This window comes from Notolepis coatsorum, assembly GCF_963971535.1.
Source record: "Notolepis coatsorum genome assembly, chromosome: 16".
NCBI classification, from domain to species: Eukaryota; Metazoa; Chordata; class Actinopteri; order Aulopiformes; family Paralepididae; genus Notolepis; species Notolepis coatsorum.
The window spans coordinates 3,322,123-3,340,713 of NC_140180.1; the positions used below are offsets into that span (position 1 = coordinate 3,322,123).

Here is an 18,591-nt window from a genome sequence, read left to right on the forward strand (position 1 = left end):
CTCTCTCCCAGCATGCACCACTGTTCTGCTCTCTCTCCCAGCATGCACCACTGTTCTGCTCTCTCTCTCCCAGCATGCACCACTGTTCTGCTCTCTCTCCCAGCATGCACCACTGTTCTGCTCTCTCTCTCTCCCAGCATGCACCACTGTTCTGCTCTCTCTCTCTCTCCCAGCATGCACCACTGTTCTGCTCTCTCTCTCCCAGCATGCACCACTGTTATGCTCTCTCTCCCAGCATGCACCACTGTTCTGCTCTCTCTCTCCCAGCATGCACCACTGTTCTGCTCTCTCTCCCAGCATGCACCACTGTTCTGCTCTCTCTCCCAGCATGCACCACTGTTCTGCTCTCTCTCTCCCAGCATGCACCACTGTTCTGCTCTCTCTCTCCCAGCATGCACCACTGTTCTGCTCTCTCTCCCAGCATGCACCACTGTTCTGCTCTCTCTCTCTCCCAGCATGCACCACTGTTCTGCTCTCTCTCTCCCAGCATGCACCACTGTTCTGCTCTCTCTCTCCCAGCATGCACCACTGTTCTGCTCTCTCTCTCCCAGCATGCACCACTGTTCTGCTCTCTCTCTCTCCCAGCATGCACCACTGTTCTGCTCCCTCTCTCTCCCAGCATGCACCACTGTTCTGCTCTCTCTCTCCCAGCATGCACCACTGTTCTGCTCTCTCTCTCCCAGCATGCACCACTGTTCTGCTCTCTCTCTCCCAGCATGCACCACTGTTCTGATTCTGTTCAAAATCTGACCAATGAGTGACAGTTTGCTCTCGCGTGCATTTGTTTTGATCCGCTATTAACACAACCGTGTGAACACAAACGAACTAAAGGACAAGTGCAACATTGTATCATTATAGTCCCTGTGTCTCCCTGAATCGGAACAAAGCAAACGAACTACAGGTGTGAAAACGCCCTAATTACTGTTGTCCTGCTTTTGGACTTTTTGCATCTGGTCACCCTAGGTGTGTCGTGCAAAGTTCAAATGGCTGAGCCTGTTCACCCACATTCTATGTAAATTAAACCGTAGTCTAGAGATACCAGTAGTGGTTAGTTTAGTGATAAAAGTTTGTTTGGAATTTTAGTTCTACATGCACCATGTCGGACTCGGACAATCCTCATACCCTAAGCTGTTACCGTCTGCTGTTATTTCTGGCTCCTATTGTGATGGACGCATGGGCGGTTGTGTCTTACTACCAAGAAGAGGACTACGTATACATGTGGGTCCTATTGTTGTTCCTGATCGGCTCCTCCGTCATCGGACAGGTCTACAGTTGGCGGTTTTATCGCGATGATGACTACAAGCCACAGACCACAGTGGAGAATTGTCTGAGCCCGGTCGCACTCAAGACTCTCCATGTGTTTCAAATGGGAGTCTACCTCAGGTCGGTACGCTTTGTTTACTTTCTATTGGCATCATGTGCTCACAGTAAGTTCAAGTTTAGTTTTATTAACACATATAATGTACATTTTACAGTGGAATGCTTGGTTCTGTATGAGCCTCCTGAGATTGTGCTTCATACAGTAAAAAAGTATAATAAAGAATAAAGAGTAGTGTAATAACAAAGCCAACTAAAGCGTAATTTCATATCTTAACATTGTTTTCATCCATACTATAGTTTAAAGACATGCAATTACGTAACTAGCGGTCGAGCAGCATCATTTATTTTTATTTATTCGTACATGGAATTACCACAGTCCAACAGTACATATTCATTATAATGAATATGAATAACGATGGGATTTCTTCTTGTACTGCACCATCTTCTCAAAAGAAATTGGTGTGTGTGTGTGTGTGTGTGTGTATTGCTTTGTATACTTTTGAAGAAAAGTACTGAGACTCGTGACGTCTCCTCCTAGGAAAGCCGGTGTCGTGGAAGTCGAAGTGCGTAACTTCTTCAAAAAGAAGGGCGACCTGGACGCGGTGGTGTCCCTGAGCCACGAGCTTGGGTTGCTGGACTTGCTGCGGCTCATAGAGATCTTCACAAAGAGCGCCCCGCTGTCGGTTCTGGTCCTCACCGTCATGATCCAGAGAGGCATGGGGGAGCGTTTTACATGTATGTATTACCGGTACGCCTCAAAACGGCATTGTGTTTGTGTAGTCAAGGAGGTTAAAAGGAGTTCACAGGCTGTCAGATCCCTTATAGCACATGTGTAGTTTAGCCCCTATCAGTACATATTTATAAATGTGGACGTATACTATTCCAAAGCCACAACTTAATATTCCACAGGGTCACTTTACCAAAAAAGAATGCTTTATTTTGTACATAATCTCACACATCCCACCAGTGATGTCATCAGCGACATAATGTCCCGGACATTGAATCCTTGTGTTGTATTAAGTACAGCACCATGAAATGATGTAGAGGAAAAAATAGCAATACCTTGTCTTATAGGGACTGCTACCATATAATTTCATCAAGCTGTAATTAACAATACAAGGATTCAATGTCCCCGATGACATTACTGGTGACCATATTCAAACTATTTTACTCAATAAATTTCAAACTACAGTCAGGTCCATACATATTTTGACATTGTCACAATTTTCAGAATTTTGGCTCTGTACACCAAAATGGATTTTAAATTAAACAAGTAAGTGCAGACTTTAAAGGGGAACTATCTTACTATTTCTTACACTATTTGGGCAATTTTACACAATTCCTGTGAGTCTATGGAACACATCTGTAAGGTTTATAAAAAAAAATCATTGTTTTGTATTTCTAATCTAGTACTCTAGAGCAGCATTTTCTGCACTTCCAGATTCCAAGCTGTTTTTGGCTCCGCCCATACTCGCAATGCGCTTTGAGTGACAGTCACCCACAGTCTACACTGGCTTTGGGGGGTGAGATAGAGAGGGAGACTAATTAATTTCGCCACGGGACAATGCATTGGTAACTTGTTTCAAATGACAATATATACCCCCGTGAATATTATTGCACGGATCGGAATACGCGTGGGAGCATGCGCTATGATATTTTGCAACAGGTTGGCGGTGATACAAGCGAGTGCTGTGATACGAGAGAGAGCGAGAGAGAGAACGAGCAAGTGAGAGAGAGAGATGCTCCGGGAGCACGCGTGTTTCCCCCCACACACACGCAATCGCGAGTGTGTGTAAATGCTCCGAGACGAGTCGCACCGTATGAGAGCCTCTCTCTCCCTCTATCTGTCTGTCTCTCTCTCCCTCTCTCTCTCTTTTTGAGGAAGTGACAGGGAAACCGCTTCGCATTATTTCCACTTTCTCCGGTGTTGAGCAAATTGTTGATTGTGGGCGGTGGCTACAACCACAGAAGGAGCTGAGGTATGCAGATCAGAATCCTTACACGTCACAGGTACGCTAAATTCAGAATGGCTTAGTTCACTGGGGGAGGAACGTGTCTCATCTGAACTGGAGGAATGCGCAAAAATTTGAATTTGAGACATAGACAGTGTTGGTACAACCCCACATTGCTAGAAAACAATGCTAAACACTGGAAAAGGCCATTTATAAGATAGTTCCCCTTTAACCTTTAATTTGAGGGTACTGTATTTACATCCAAATCAGGTGAACAGTGTAGGAATTACAACAATTTATACACATGCACCCCCCTTTTTAAGGGACCAAAAGTAATTGGACAAACTAACAATCCATAAATAAAATGGTCACTTTTAATACTTGGTTGCAACTCCTTTGCAGTCGATAACAGCCTGAAGTCTGGAACCCATATACTACATCACCAGACACTGGGTTTTATCCCTGGTGATGCCCTGGTGACTGTCTTCAGTTCCTGCTGGTTCTTCGGGGCATTTTCCCTTACATTTTGTCTTCAGCAAGTGAAATGCATGCTCAATTGGATTCAGGTCAGGTGATTGACTTGGCCATTGCATAACATTCCACTTCTTTGCCTTAGGCGAGACACCCCAGGTGAATAGGCAAATATACTTTTTGATTGATTTTGAGATTTTGTTATATTTTGCTTCCTAAACATGTCTTCTATGAAACTAGTGACAATAAAACGTCAATAACACACATTTAGTTGTTTATTTGACCTCATTTTGCCTTATTGCATCCATAAATGTGCACATATTTAATGGGGAAGTGCCTCATTTGCATATATAAACATAAAATTCAGAAAACTTGCAATATATTTTTTCTTAGTTTATATGTACATAACAAACTGGGAAAGTTTCATAGTGATATCTATTCAAATATTTGTTTGCCTATTAGGGGGTACTACACTGTACTACACTGTTTGTAGCCTGTGTGTAGTTCTGTTCAGTTCAATAACATCATTATTATTATTATTCAGTTATCAGGCATGTGTTTAGGTTGTCTATTACTAATGGTTTGATTAGGTATTGTGTTTGTAAATATCTGTTTAAAAAAAAAAGTATGGCATTTTACAATACAGAACTTTGAAGGCGTTTTCCCAAAAATGAGTTTTAAGAGTTTTTCCTCATACTCTGAGCCAGAAATCTCCACTTCAGTAGCACTCACATACACCAAACCTTCCAGTTCTATTCATATCTATGTTCTGAAGGTATTTACAGAAGGGTTTGTTGATATCGCATTCATACCCTGATTTATATCACATTTTATTCCTAAAAACATGGCGAAATATGGAATTTTACCATAAAAATGGACTGAATGGAGTATTTTCTGATTTATGCAGTGATAAAAAGAGATATCCAAAATCCCCTCTGTAATAACCTTTGGCTCTAATATGTCAACAAAATTAAACTATAATTTTGAAAATGGCTTTATCCAATGTTCAGATTTCTGTCCTGGAATTATATGCAAATTAGTGCATATTTAAGTAGATTATGCCTAATTTGCATATTTAAACATACAATTTCAGAAAACTTGTAATACAAAAAAGTCTTGTCTTAATATAAGTAATCAACTGTGGAAGTTTCATTGTGATATCTATTAGTTAAATGTTTTACCCTATTCACCTGTAGTGTCTCCCCTTAAAAAACTTGTTGGTTGCTTTCACAGTATGCTTTGGGTCATTGTCCATCTGCACTATGAAGCACCATCTAATGAGTTCTGAAGCATTTGGCTGAATATGAGCAGATAATATTGCCCGAAACACTTCAGAATTCATCCTGCAATTGTCAGCAGTCACATCATCAATAAATACAAGGGAACCAGCTCCATTGGCAGCCATACATGCCCACGCCATAACACTACCACCACCATGCTTCACTGATGAGGTGATATGCTTTCGATCATGAGCAGTTCCTTTCCTTCTCCATACTCTTCTCTTCCCATCATGCTGGTACAAGTTGATCTTTGTCTCAGCTGTCCCTAAAGTGTTGTTCCAGAACTGTACATGCTTTTTTTCTTTAGATACTTTATTATTATAATTTTCTTTTACTAACTCTACTTTGACACAGATACGTCTTTTGGTGTTGCTGAGCTCATCAGTGGGTTCTTTCATTTTGATAATGTACCAAACAGTTGATTTGACCACACCTAATGTTTTTCTTATCTCTCTCGTGGGTTTTATTTCGTTTTTGGCTTGCTTCACTGATAGTACGGGATCTCCTCTCTGGTAAACAAGAATACCCTGAAGACTCTTAGGAGCACTCATTCAAGGGTACTACGACTATGCTTGCACCTCATGGTACCAAAGCACCTCAAAGGCGCTAAAAACAAAATTACAAACATCACAAAACAAACTGGTCAGACTACTGCTTGACCTTACTCCTAGAACCCACCTCACCCCTGCCCACTTTGACAACCTAGGATGGCTTAGAGTAGACGACAGAGTACAGCAACTTGAAATGGGCCTGATCTACAAGATACACTACACCACTAAGGTACCCATATACATGTCAAAATACTTCCCAAAGGTCAGTGAATACCATGAACACAACACCAGAGGGAGCTCCACAAATCATGTTAAACCCAGATTCGGCTCAAACAAGGGACTAAACACGTTTAGCAATTATGCAACAACAATGTAGAATGCCCTACCCACAGCTGTAAAGGAATGTGAATCACTACCCACCTTCAAAACCTCTCTAAAAGAGCACCTACGGGAGACTGCAATTCAAAACTGGCCAAACCCCACCCCCTTCAATGTACAGTTTCTTCCCCCTCAAATGTATATACTCTCAAATGTATATAATGTATATACTCTCTTTTTAGAAACTCTGTCTATTAATCAGAGTTTCCAACGCCAGGGTATATATGACAGGCGTTGTACTCTTAAACAGTACTGTATATTTGTAGATCTGGTATGTCATAAATGTCTGGATGTAACAGTACTGTCTATCTGTATGTCATATTATGTTATGATGAATTGAAAATGGGGGACCCTGATGTAAACAAGACGAAAGTCTTTCTCTGGTCTGCATCCCCTTAACAATTGTGTGTATTGAGCCGTACTGTATTGTACCCATTCTGCAATCTGTTTGATTGATTGAAAATCTACAATTTTCAATCAATCAATCAATTGTCCAATTACTTTTGGTCCCTTAAAAAGGAGGAGGCATATATAGGCAAAACCTGATTTGGATGTAAATACTCTCAAATTACAGCACTTAAAGCACATCTTGATTGTTTAATTTCAAATCCAGTGTTGTGGTGTACCGAGCCAAAATTGAGAACAATTTCCAAATATTTATGGATTGTAATTAATATGTCCAAAACCTTTTAGAATTTTTCATGCAAAATAAATCAGCAGTTTTTTTTGGTGAAGTGCCCCTTTTAATGTTACCTTGCTGTGAAAGGACTACTACTTTGTGTTGTAATGTAATGATTAATGGTCTAGTTTTTCAACGTCTGTGGCATGATACTAGGCTGAGAGTTTTCATACGGAAGATGTCAGCACAGTGTCATAAGTTAAAGCTCAATGGGTTATCCAGATATTTTTTTACATTTTTTACATTGAAATGTCCTGACCTCTCTGTGGTCTAACAAACATGCAGGTAACAAACATGAGCCGTTATCAGCCTAGTATCGTGCCACAGAAGTTAATATTGTGGGAAAACTAGACCATTAATCATGAAATTACAACTGCTACAACGCTACAAAAAGTAGTAGTAATTTCACAGCAAGGTCATTGACCACTGAGAGATCAATCTATGGACGCCATAACAAACCACAGTAGCTTGGGTACTGCGTCCGTCCAAATTCCAAAGCCACGATAGGGACTAGGTGCAGCTAGAACTAGTCTGTGGCGCGCTACCCCTTTGCTTTGGCACCACAATATTGCCCGTGTCCCATAGACCACTGCAACACTTCCGGTATTCTGAAATCATGGGAGAGAGAGAGCGGGGGGAGAAAATGAATGAATGTGGATGAGAGCCTTGCCATTAAGTGGTTGTAGCTACGGCTGTGGGGGTGCTGGAGACATGATCCAATAGACGTTTATACGCCTGAGTGTCCTGAACATGGAGAGACCAATCCCAAGTTGGTCGGCACTTTCTCGGCTGAGCTATAGTCACTTTTCCACACCTATTCCCGTACTCTGCATGCACAGATTGATAAACCTAGATCTCTGGACAATCCAGAGAGACTCCGTGGGCAATCTGTGCATGCAGAGTTCGGGAGTAGGTGCGGAAAAGTTACTATAGACTATACTATAGTGACTATTAGTCTTTGTTTAGGGAAGGAAATCGAGATCACTGAAAAGCCAATCAAGTTTATGCCATTTTGGAGCTAGAAAGTAACCACCGATTGTACTATACATACTGTAGGAGCATCTCCTAGGTTCAACGTGGGCTCACTTTGCCTCACACAATTTGTAACACAAGAAGCCAATTTAATGGTGGATTCTTGTACCGGATTTGAAAATGGGGGACCCTGATGTAAACAAGACGAAAGTCTTTCTCTGGTCTGCATCCTCTTAACAATTGTATGTATTGAGCTGTACTGTACTGTACCCATTCTGCAATCTGTTAATAAAGTTTTCAATCAATCAATCAATCTCTCTTCTCCTCAGTGTTACAGCTAGCCTCTAAAGCATTGGTCATCGCCAATGGTGTGGATCGGTACCATCGCGCCATGCTCTCCTTCCGGCCCGACAAGAAGGAGCAGACGGACTGTTCGACGTTGGTCTACATTTTGGTCTACTTCCTCTGGAACCTGCTGATGATCGCCGCCCGCATTGCCGCCCTCAGTCTTTTCGCCTCCGTCCTGCCCTGTTTCATCTTTGCCCACTTCCTGTGTTCCTGGATGATCCTGTTCCTCGTCGCCTGGTGGTTGCAGACAGACTTCATGAAAAGCGTGGGTGGAGAGTGGCTCTACCGGGCCACCCTAGGCCTTATCTGGTATTTCAGCTGGTTCAAGGCGGTGAATAGACGGACGAGGAACTGGTCTATTCTGTACCACGCCTGGATGATGCTGGATCTGGTGCTGCTGTGTGGTCTGTGGTGTTGGCGGAGCTACTGTGAGCTGCCACAGCCCCACTACACCTTTATAGTTAGTTCTGTAATCATTGCAGTCTATGGTATCGGTCTTGCATGTAAAGTAATGTATTACAGCTATTATCCAAATATGACGAAAGATCCAAAGTGTGAATCGGTTAAGAGTTTGGACGTGCCAGTCGAACAGGATACTGAGATCAGAGAGAGAGAGAGAGAGATGAATGAAACGGACGATATAGAGACAGAGGACCGCAGCATGCACGGAGCGAGAGCACGGAGAGGGTCCAAAAGAATGAAGAAGTTGTCGGAGAACTTTTACTCCTCCTTTTACTCCTGACCCGCATCACTTGACAGCCTCGAGACACAAAGGGGAAGATGAAGGTGACTGAGTCATACAGGCTTGTGTGGATAGAGATGCTTGAAATGTTTGGCGCTTTGTGCAGCTTTTTGACAAAGAACGATGTGAAGCATGCCAAGCTAATTCAGTGCCAAGTAGGACATGGCTTTATATAGTCCTGTTTGTAATTAATCACTCCTTGACGCCAAAATAAAATGTTTACCTTCATTCTCAAATAAAATTCTTATTTCAATACAGGAGTTGTAGTGCTATTTTTGGAAGTGGGGGAGCACACAATCAATCAATACAATGTATTTGTATAGCACATTTTAAACATGACACTTGTCAACCGACATGCTTTACAGTGGGTCACGTAGCAAAACAAATTGAAAGTACTCCTAAAGTATAAATAAACAGAAAATAAACAACCAACAGACAAACAAAGAAACAGAACAACACACAAACAAACAATGCAAGAGTCAGAGTGAGTCAGGGAAGGCTAAGGAATATAGGTGAGTTTTGAGCTTAGATTAAAAGACTCGATGGAGGGGGTAGATTTGATGGACGTGGGGATGCTGGTCCAGAGGTCAGGGGCTGCGATAGCAAAAGCACGCCCCCCCCCCCACCCCCCCCCCTAGACTTGAAGTTGGACCTACGGGTGGTTAGGAGACCCTTATCAGCAGATCTGAGGGCCCTGATGTTGGTATAGGGCAGGGGTCAGGAACCGTTTTGACTGGGAGAGCCATAAAAGCCAAATATTTCTAAATATATTTCATTGAGAGCCATATAGTATTTTTAACGTATAATAAATTAAATATGTCTTACTTTTAATGCGACTTCTGGTGTTGCATGGTTTTGCTGATGGCCTTGTAATCTGGTTCATACGTGCTGAGGTTGAGCTTCATGCAGGCGTTGAGGCTTCCATCAGTTAAACGTGAGCGTAGGTTGGTCTTAATGTTCCTCATATGCGAGAATGACTGCCCACATGCATATGTAGAGCCAAACATGGTCAATACGGCAATACTCACATGCTGCATTGTGTGGTATGTCACAGGAAGCTCGTTCCAAGTTTTAAGAATCAGCTGGTCTTCAGGTTGAAGATTTTTAATTTCTGTCCACTTGTGTTCTCTCGCCAGCTCTGCTCGCTATATCTTCAGCTACAGATACTATTAGCTGTATCTTCAAAACTAATTTCTGTTTACTTTAAAATGACACAGTATTATTAAGAAATATCACAAGTATTAAAAAAAAAATTAAAATAAAAATGTTACTCAAAAATGTCTGGGAGCCATATGCTGTCACCAGAAGAGCCATATATGGCTTGCGAGCCATAGGTTCCCGACCCCTGGGGGTGAGGAGGTCTGATAAAAGGGGGCCTTACCATTAAGAGCTTTGTAGACGAATAGGAGAACTTTGAATTCTATCCTGTAGTCGTGTAATGAAGGGAGGCAAGAACAGGGGTAAATAATATGAGCTCTCTTCCAAGTACTGTGGGGTAACTGTAGGCGGGCTATGGTCGACTTATTAAGCCCCAGGTACAGGGAGTTACAGTAATCTAGTCGTGAAGATATGAAGGCGTGAATGACTCAAGGTCTGAGGGGGAGAGTGAGTATGGCCTTGATCCTAGCTGTGGACCGAAGCTGGAAAAAAACACTGAACTAGGGCAGACAGGTTACCCAGGCTGCTGGCGATGACACTGGTTTGGTTTGGGGGGCCGAAAAGGAGGATTTCACATTTAGAATAATTTAGTTTGTAGGAAATGTTGTGCCATCCAGCATTTTATGTCATAGACAGGATCGGAGGCTGTCAAGACTGGACTTGTCACTGGGTTTCATGGGGAGATAGACCCGAGTGTCGTCCCGCATAACAATGGAAGGAGATAGTGTTTTTGAATGACTAAACCAAGGGGCAGCATATACAGAGAAAATAGAATAGGGCCAAGGATGGAGCCTTGTGGGACCCTGCAGGAGAGAGGCAGAGGGAGAGGAGCCATTTCCGATGTTGACAGAAGCTTAGGTAGGAGGTGAACCGCACAGTTCCTACATTTGGTTTATTATTTGAAAATACTCCCCCACCCCCACCCCCCCCCCCCCCCCCACCCTTCACTATACACCCCGCTGACAGAATTTTACAGGAGACTAATGCTAAGGAATAATGTATGTATGTAAGGAAGTGATAAGAACCTTAAACTGCTTCTGCCATAATATGTATTTTCTATTCACTTTTATATTACATGTTCATTGTCCATAAAAAGATAATTTGTGTTAAACCTATGTACGTACAGGCTATGGATGTACATTTTCATAAGGAAGCAAATTTTAAAACTATACTTGTTGTCGTGGCGGTATATCCCCAGAACGCCCCCAATCCTCAATGACACATTTTGACCACACCCCTAATAATACATATTATACAAATATACAAATTTCCGTTACTGTACGACAAATGGGTCAGGAGATGCGCTCATTTTAAAATTGAGTTTGGCCAAATGGTGGCGCTAGAGCAAAGGTCATGGGGTCACCAAAATCAACAGCGTTGTTCCGCTAGAGGTCACGAATATTCACAGAAAAGTTTAAAAGATTGGAATGAAAACTATTTGAGTTATCGCAGTAAAACGAAGAATCTGCAGACGTGGTAGCGGTGGAAGTGATGGGTGGTAGCTAATACAATCTGTTATACTGCTAGTATAGATCTCTGCAACACTTCTGGTATTCTGAAATCATGGGAGAGTGGGGGGAGAAAATGAATGAATGTGGATGAAAGACTTACCATTAGGTGGTTGTAGCTGTGGGGGTGCGGGAGACATGATCCAATAGACTTGTATACGCCTGGCCTGAGTCTGCTGAACACGGAGAGGCCAGTCCCAAGTCGATCGGCACTTTCTCAGCCGAGCTATAGTCACTTTCCCGCACCTACTCCCGAACTCTGCATGCGCAGATTGATCAACCTAGATCTCTGGACAATCTGTGGCAGACTCCATGGGCAATCTCCATGTTCAGGAGACTCAGGGGTATAAAAGTCTATTGGATCATGTCTCCAGCGCCCCCCCCACAGCTGTAGCTACAACCACTTAATGTCGAGGCTCTCATCCACATTCATTCATATGATTTCAGAATACCGGAAGTGTTGCGTTGGTCTAGATTCAGAGCCCTATCAAGAAGGGGGCATAGGTCACAGTGTTATCCTGTCTTTATGTTACATACAGTTATGCCAAATATTAATAAGGTATTATAATTTTTTTTATTGTTAACTAAGTAAAAAAAATATCAATATAAGTCTAGTAATGTATGAATTAGTAAATAAAATATAGTATGTTCTGATGAGTAAATAGGGGTGGGATTAAATAAGTGTATGCTTCTTCCCACTCCTTTTCAAATATGTAAATGAATAAAAAAATATATATATTTAGTTTGACTTTTTTGTTTGTTTTTTGTTATTTTTAATTTTGCATATATGTAGCAGGTATATATAAAATATACTGTTATGTATTCCACAAAGAATCCCTCCCTCACGTTTTATTATTATTATTATTATTATTATTATTATTATTATTATTATTATTATTATTATTTTTATTCTCAAAGTCTTTTATTTTGAAATCGTCACTTCCTCCCGAAGTGACGTATTTACTTTGGTGCGCGCCTCTTCCCGTTCAGTCTGGCCTGAATGAGGAAGAGGTAGGAGTTGCTCAGTATTTCTAAAACATATCTTTGGTTTAAAAGAACGTATTGATGGTTTACTATTGTAAATAAGTTGCCGGGCAAATGAACCGGGGTGTATGTAATGGTATCTAAGCAATAATGAACAGTTGTGCACTTTTTGTAAAGGAATTTAACTGTGGTGACGATCTCTTGTATGACACATGCTGATTGAGTTAGTAGTATGGATGAGCAGGTTGTGTAGGCCTCGTCCTGACAGTGTGACATATTTCCCTCATTGCAGCCTGTGAACTGGAGCCACCTAGTGGACAAGAAGTAATGCCATATTCTTCTTGTTTGTTTTGCTCCCAGGTAAATTAATGAATCCTATTGTTTATCTTGTATTATCTTATTGTATTGTTTCATTATAAATGTGTTATTTCAATGTTTGATTAAAAATGGTGTTCAGTCTGGCCTGAATGAGGAAGAGCCTGTGAACTGGAGCCACCTAGTGGACAAGAAGTAATGCCATATTCTTCTTGTTTGTTTTGCTCCCAGAAATAAACATTGAATGGGCCGCAACCTGTCTCTTCACTTCACATGCACGACGACATTCAAGAGGGTGGCCTTAGACCAGCTACATATACATTTATTATTTGAACGGCTTAAGGCGATATATGTACTTGATGTTTGTTTGGTATGTTGCATATTTGAAATAAACTTCAATCAAATCAAATTAAATCAAAATGTTACCCTGTGTTTATGTCACCCTGTCTTTATGTCACCCTGTCTTTATGTCACCCTGTCTTTATGTCACCCTGTCTTTATGTCACCCTGTCTTTATGTCACCCTGTCTTTATGTTACCCTGTCTTTGTTACCCTGTCTTTATGTCACCCTGTCTTTATGTCACCCTGTCTTTATGTCACCCTGTCTTTATGTCACCCTGTCTTTATGTCACCCTGTCTTTATGTCACCCTGTCTTTATGTTACCCTGTCTTTATGTCACCCTGTCTTTATGTTACTGTCTTTATGTCGCCCTGTCTTTATGTCACCCTGTCTTTATGTCACCCTGTCTTTATGTCACCCTGTCTTTATGTCACCCTGTCTTTATGTCACCCTGTCTTTATGTTACTGTCTTTATGTCACCCTGTCTTTATGTCACCCTGTCTTTATGTCACCCTGTCTTTATGTCACCCTGTCTTTATGTCACCCTGTCTTTATGTCACCCTGTCTTTATGTCACCCTGTCTTTATGTTACTGTCTTTATGTCGCCCTGTCTTTATGTCACCCTGTCTTTATGTCACCCTGTCTTTATGTTACTGTCTTTATGTTACCCTGTCTTTATGTCACCCTGTCTTTATGTCACCCTGTCTTTATGTCACCCTGTCTTTATGTCACCCTGTCTTTATGTCACCCTGTCTTTATGTCACCCTGTCTTTATGTCACCCTGTCTTTATGTTACTGTCTTTATGTCACCCTGTCTTTATGTCACCCTGTCTTTATGTTACTGTCTTTATGTTACTGTCTTTATGTCACCCTGTCTTTATGTCACCCTGTCTTTATGTCGCCCTGTCTTTATGTCACCCTGTCTTTATGTTACCCTGTCTTTATGTTACCCTGTCTTTATGTTACCCTGTCTTTATGTCACCCTGTCTTTATGTTACCCTGTCTTTATGTTACCCTGTCTTTATGTCACCCTGTCTTTATGTCACCCTGTCTTTATGTCACCCTGTCTTTGTTACCCTGTCTTTATGTCACCCTGTCTTTATGTCACCCTGTCTTTATGTTACCCTGTCTTTATGTTACCCTGTCTTTATGTCACCCTGTCTTTATGTTACCCTGTCTTTATGTCACCCTGTCTTTATGTCACCCTGTCTTTATGTCACCCTGTCTTTATGTTACCCTGTCTTTATGTCACCCTGTCTTTATGTCACCCTGTCTTTATGTTACCCTGTCTTTATGTCACCCTGTCTTTATGTCACCCTGTCTTTATGTCACCCTGTCTTTATGTCACCCTGTCTTTATGTCACCCTGTCTTTATGTCACCCTGTCTTTATGTCACCCTGTCTTTATGTCACCCTGTCTTTATGTCACCCTGTCTTTATGTCACCCTGTCTTTATGTCACCCTGTCTTTATGTCACCCTGTCTTTATGTTACCCTGTCTTTATGTCACCCTGTCTTTATGTTACCCTGTCTTTATGTCACCCTGTCTTTATGTCACCCTGTCTGTCTTTATGTCACCCTGTCTTTATGTCGCCCTGTCTTTATGTCACCCTGTCTGTCTTTATGTCACCCTGTCTTTATGTCACCCTGTCTTTATGTTACCCTGTCTTTATGTCACCCTGTCTTTATGTCACCCTGTCTGTCTTTATGTCACCCTGTCTGTCTTTATGTCACCCTGTCTTTATGTCACCCTGTCTTTATGTCACCCTGTCTGTCTTTATGTCACCCTGTCTTTATGTCGCCCTGTCTTTATGTCACCCTGTCTGTCTTTATGTCACCCTGTCTTTATGTCACCCTGTCTTTATGTCACCCTGTCTTTATGTCACCCTGTCTTTATGTTACCCTGTCTTTATGTCACCCTGTCTTTATGTCGCCCTGTCTTTATGTCACCCTGTCTTTATGTCACCCTGTCTTTATGTTACCCTGTCTTTATGTCACCCTGTCTTTATGTCGCCCTGTCTTTATGTCACCCTGTCTTTATGTCACCCTGTCTTTATGTCACCCTGTCTTTATGTCACCCTGTCTTTATGTCACCCTGTCTTTATGTTACTGTCTTTATGTCACCCTGTCTTTGTTACCCTGTCTTTATGTCACCCTGTCTTTATGTCACCCTGTCTTTATGTCACCCTGTCTTTATGTCACCCTGTCTTTATGTTACTGTCTTTATGTCACCCTGTCTTTGTTACCCTGTCTTTATGTCACCCTGTCTTTATGTCACCCTGTCTTTATGTTACCCTGTCTTTATGTCACCCTGTCTTTATGTCACCCTGTCTTTATGTCACCCTGTCTTTATGTTACCCTGTCTTTATGTTACTGTCTTTATGTTACCCTGTCTTTATGTCACCCTGTCTTTATGTCACCCTGTCTTTATGTTACTGTCTTTATGTCGCCCTGTCTTTATGTCACCCTGTCTTTATGTTACTGTCTTTATGTCGCCCTGTCTTTATGTCACCCTGTCTTTATGTCACCCTGTCTTTATGTTACTGTCTTTATGTCGCCCTGTCTTTATGTCACCCTGTCTTTATGTCACCCTGTCTTTATGTTACTGTCTTTATGTCACCCTGTCTTTATGTTACTGTCTTTATGTCGCCCTGTCTTTATGTCACCCTGTCTTTATGTTACTGTCTTTATGTCGCCCTGTCTTTATGTTACCCTGTCTTTATGTCACCCTGTCTTTATGTTACTGTCTTTATGTCGCCCTGTCTTTATGTTACTGTCTTTATGTCACCCTGTCTTTATGTCACCCTGTCTTTATGTCACCCTGTCTTTATGTCGCCCTGTCTTTATGTCACCCTGTCTTTATGTTACTGTCTTTATGTCACCCTGTCTTTATGTTACTGTCTTTATGTCACCCTGTCTTTATGTCGCCCTGTCTTTATGTTACTGTCTTTATGTCGCCCTGTCTTTATGTCACCCTGTCTTTATGTCACCCTGTCTTTATGTCACCCTGTCTTTATGTCACCCTGTCTTTATGTCACCCTGTCTTTATGTTACCCTGTCTTTATGTTACCCTGTCTTTATGTCGCCCTGTCTTTATGTCACCCTGTCTTTATGTCACCCTGTCTTTATGTCACCCTGTCTTTATGTCGCCCTGTCTTTATGTCACCCTGTCTTTATGTCGCCCTGTCTTTATGTCACCCTGTCTTTATGTCACCCTGTCTTTATGTTACTGTCTTTATGTCGCCCTGTCTTTATGTTACCCTGTCTTTATGTCACCCTGTCTTTATGTCACCCTGTCTTTATGTCACCCTGTCTTTATGTCACCCTGTCTTTATGTCACCCTGTCTTTATGTTACTGTCTTTATGTCACCCTGTCTTTATGTCACCCTGTCTTTATGTTACCCTGTCTTTATGTCACCCTGTCTTTATGTTACTGTCTTTATGTCACCCTGTCTTTATGTCACCCTGTCTTTATGTCACCCTGTCTTTATGTCACCCTGTCTGTCTTTATGTTACCCTGTCTTTATGTCACCCTGTCTTTATGTCACCCTGTCTTTATGTCACCCTGTCTTTATGTCACCCTGTCTTTATGTCACCCTGTCTTTATGTCACCCTGTCTTTATGTCGCCCTGTCTTTATGTCACCCTGTCTTTATGTCACCCTGTCTTTATGTCACCCTGTCTTTATGTCACCCTGTCTTTATGTCACCCTGTCTTTATGTCACCCTGTCTTTATGTTACCCTGTCTTTATGTCACCCTGTCTTTATGTTGCCCTGTCTTTATGTCACCCTGTCTTTATGTCACCCTGTCTTTATGTCACCCTGTCTTTATGTCACCCAGCGGCAGCAGAGACGGAACACGACACGGAAAGAAAACACGGTGTCTCTGCCTTCTCAGAACGCTCCTCTTTCTCTTTCATCGTGAAAACCTTGTCTTTCCATCAAATGGTAAATGAGGCATTTTTATATATAACGCTTTTATCCAAAGCACTTTACAACTTATGCCTCACATTCACACACCGACGGCGGAGGCGACCATGCAAGGTGCCGACCTGCTTATCGGGAGCAATTAGGGGATTCTGTGTCTTGCTCAAGGACAATTCCTTGCCCGGGAGGAGCTGGAATCTAACCGGGAACCTTCTGATTACCAGACGACCACTCCCTACCTCTCGAGCCACCGTCGCCCCTCCCCCCCCCCCCAGTCAACACTCCAGGAACAACGTCGTGGAGTCACACCTGCCAAGTGAGCAAAGGAGCTGGACATTAACCTCTTAAAGATGGTGTCACTTCCTGCCAAGTGAGCAAAGGAGCTGGACATTAACCTCTTAAAGATGGTGTCACTTCCTGCCAAGTGAGCGAGGGAGCTGGACATTAGATTAGATTAGATTAGATTAGATTAGATTAGATTGTACTTTATTGTCATTATATTTGCATACAACGAGATCTGGGACTCAATTTAAGGTGCAGTAATAAAATCACACAAGTAATGAGAAACATAAAATACTATACAGAAACATTAAATACTATACAATAAGACAATGTTACAGTCCTGTACAATATACAAAATAACAACAATATACAGAATAGCAATACACAAATAACAATCACAGTGTCAGACAGTAGTGGGTGGGTATTGCACATCAGGATGTTGCACAGTGTGGGGGGAGGGGGAAGGTGAATTATTAGTGCTATTAATTATTAGAATTATTGAGTGTATTAACCTCTTAAAGACTCTTGAACACACACACAAACACACGCACCGTGCACTGCACCTTAACATGCACATACACTTTTATGCAAGACACTTTCTGTAAATAATTGACTATTTTATTTTATATTAAATTGTATCTCACTACTACGACTTAGTGTGACCATTCTTGTATTCATTGTTGTTGTTGTTGAGTCTGAGCTCGAAACACAAACATTTCATTACCATTCATGATTTGATTAATATATCTGCATTATTTTTATCCCACTTTATGCTTTGCTCTCGCTGCTTGTTTTACACTGACTTTGTGTCTTATTTCTCACTGATGTAAAGCACTTTGGACTGCAATCCCCTGCTGTATGAAAGGTGCTATACAAATAAAGTGATTATCTCCCAGCATGCACCACTGTTCTGCTCTCTCTCCCAGCATGCACCACTGTTCTGCTCCCTCTCAACCATAGATATATATAGAACACTAGATAGCTTAAGGCGGAGTCACCAGCGTCACTGAACCGCCGCCATCTTGCCCCAGTCAGCCTTGAGTGAGGGTGAGTGAGCTGCACAGACAAAAATACTCATAACTCGCTGAAATATTGACGGATTTACAAACGGTTTGGTTTATTACAAGCATTATTAACGTGGTAATGATTCAAGCGGTTTATAAAAAAACATCTTTAAATTTTTTTTTATAAGTATGCAGTATCATAACTACATCTTTGATGTTTATAGCAAACCAACCCGTTTGAAAATCGAGCAATCTATGGTTATTTAAATAGTACATGCACCATAGACATTAATGTTATCAGTAGCTGAGCTGCCTGGGGCAAGATGGCCGCCCTACGACGACGTCGCTCTCCATTGGCCGGCAGCGCGGGTAAGCTATCTAGT

The 18,591-nt window shown here is 41.8% G+C and overlaps 1 protein-coding gene across 1 annotated transcript; it reads left to right on the top strand.

Moving 5' to 3' along the window:
• Window positions 1-1,096: 1,096 nt before the first annotated feature.
• LOC311242417 (XK-related protein 8-like) lies at window positions 1,097-12,671 on the top strand (the record flags this gene model as incomplete). Its single annotated transcript, XM_084331380.1, has 4 exons — window positions 1,097-1,383; window positions 1,859-2,055; window positions 7,933-8,342; window positions 12,636-12,671. 4 exons carry the CDS (start codon window positions 1,097-1,099, stop codon window positions 12,669-12,671), a joined length of 930 nt encoding a protein of 309 aa, XP_084187506.1.
• Window positions 12,672-18,591: the final 5,920 nt, after the last annotated feature.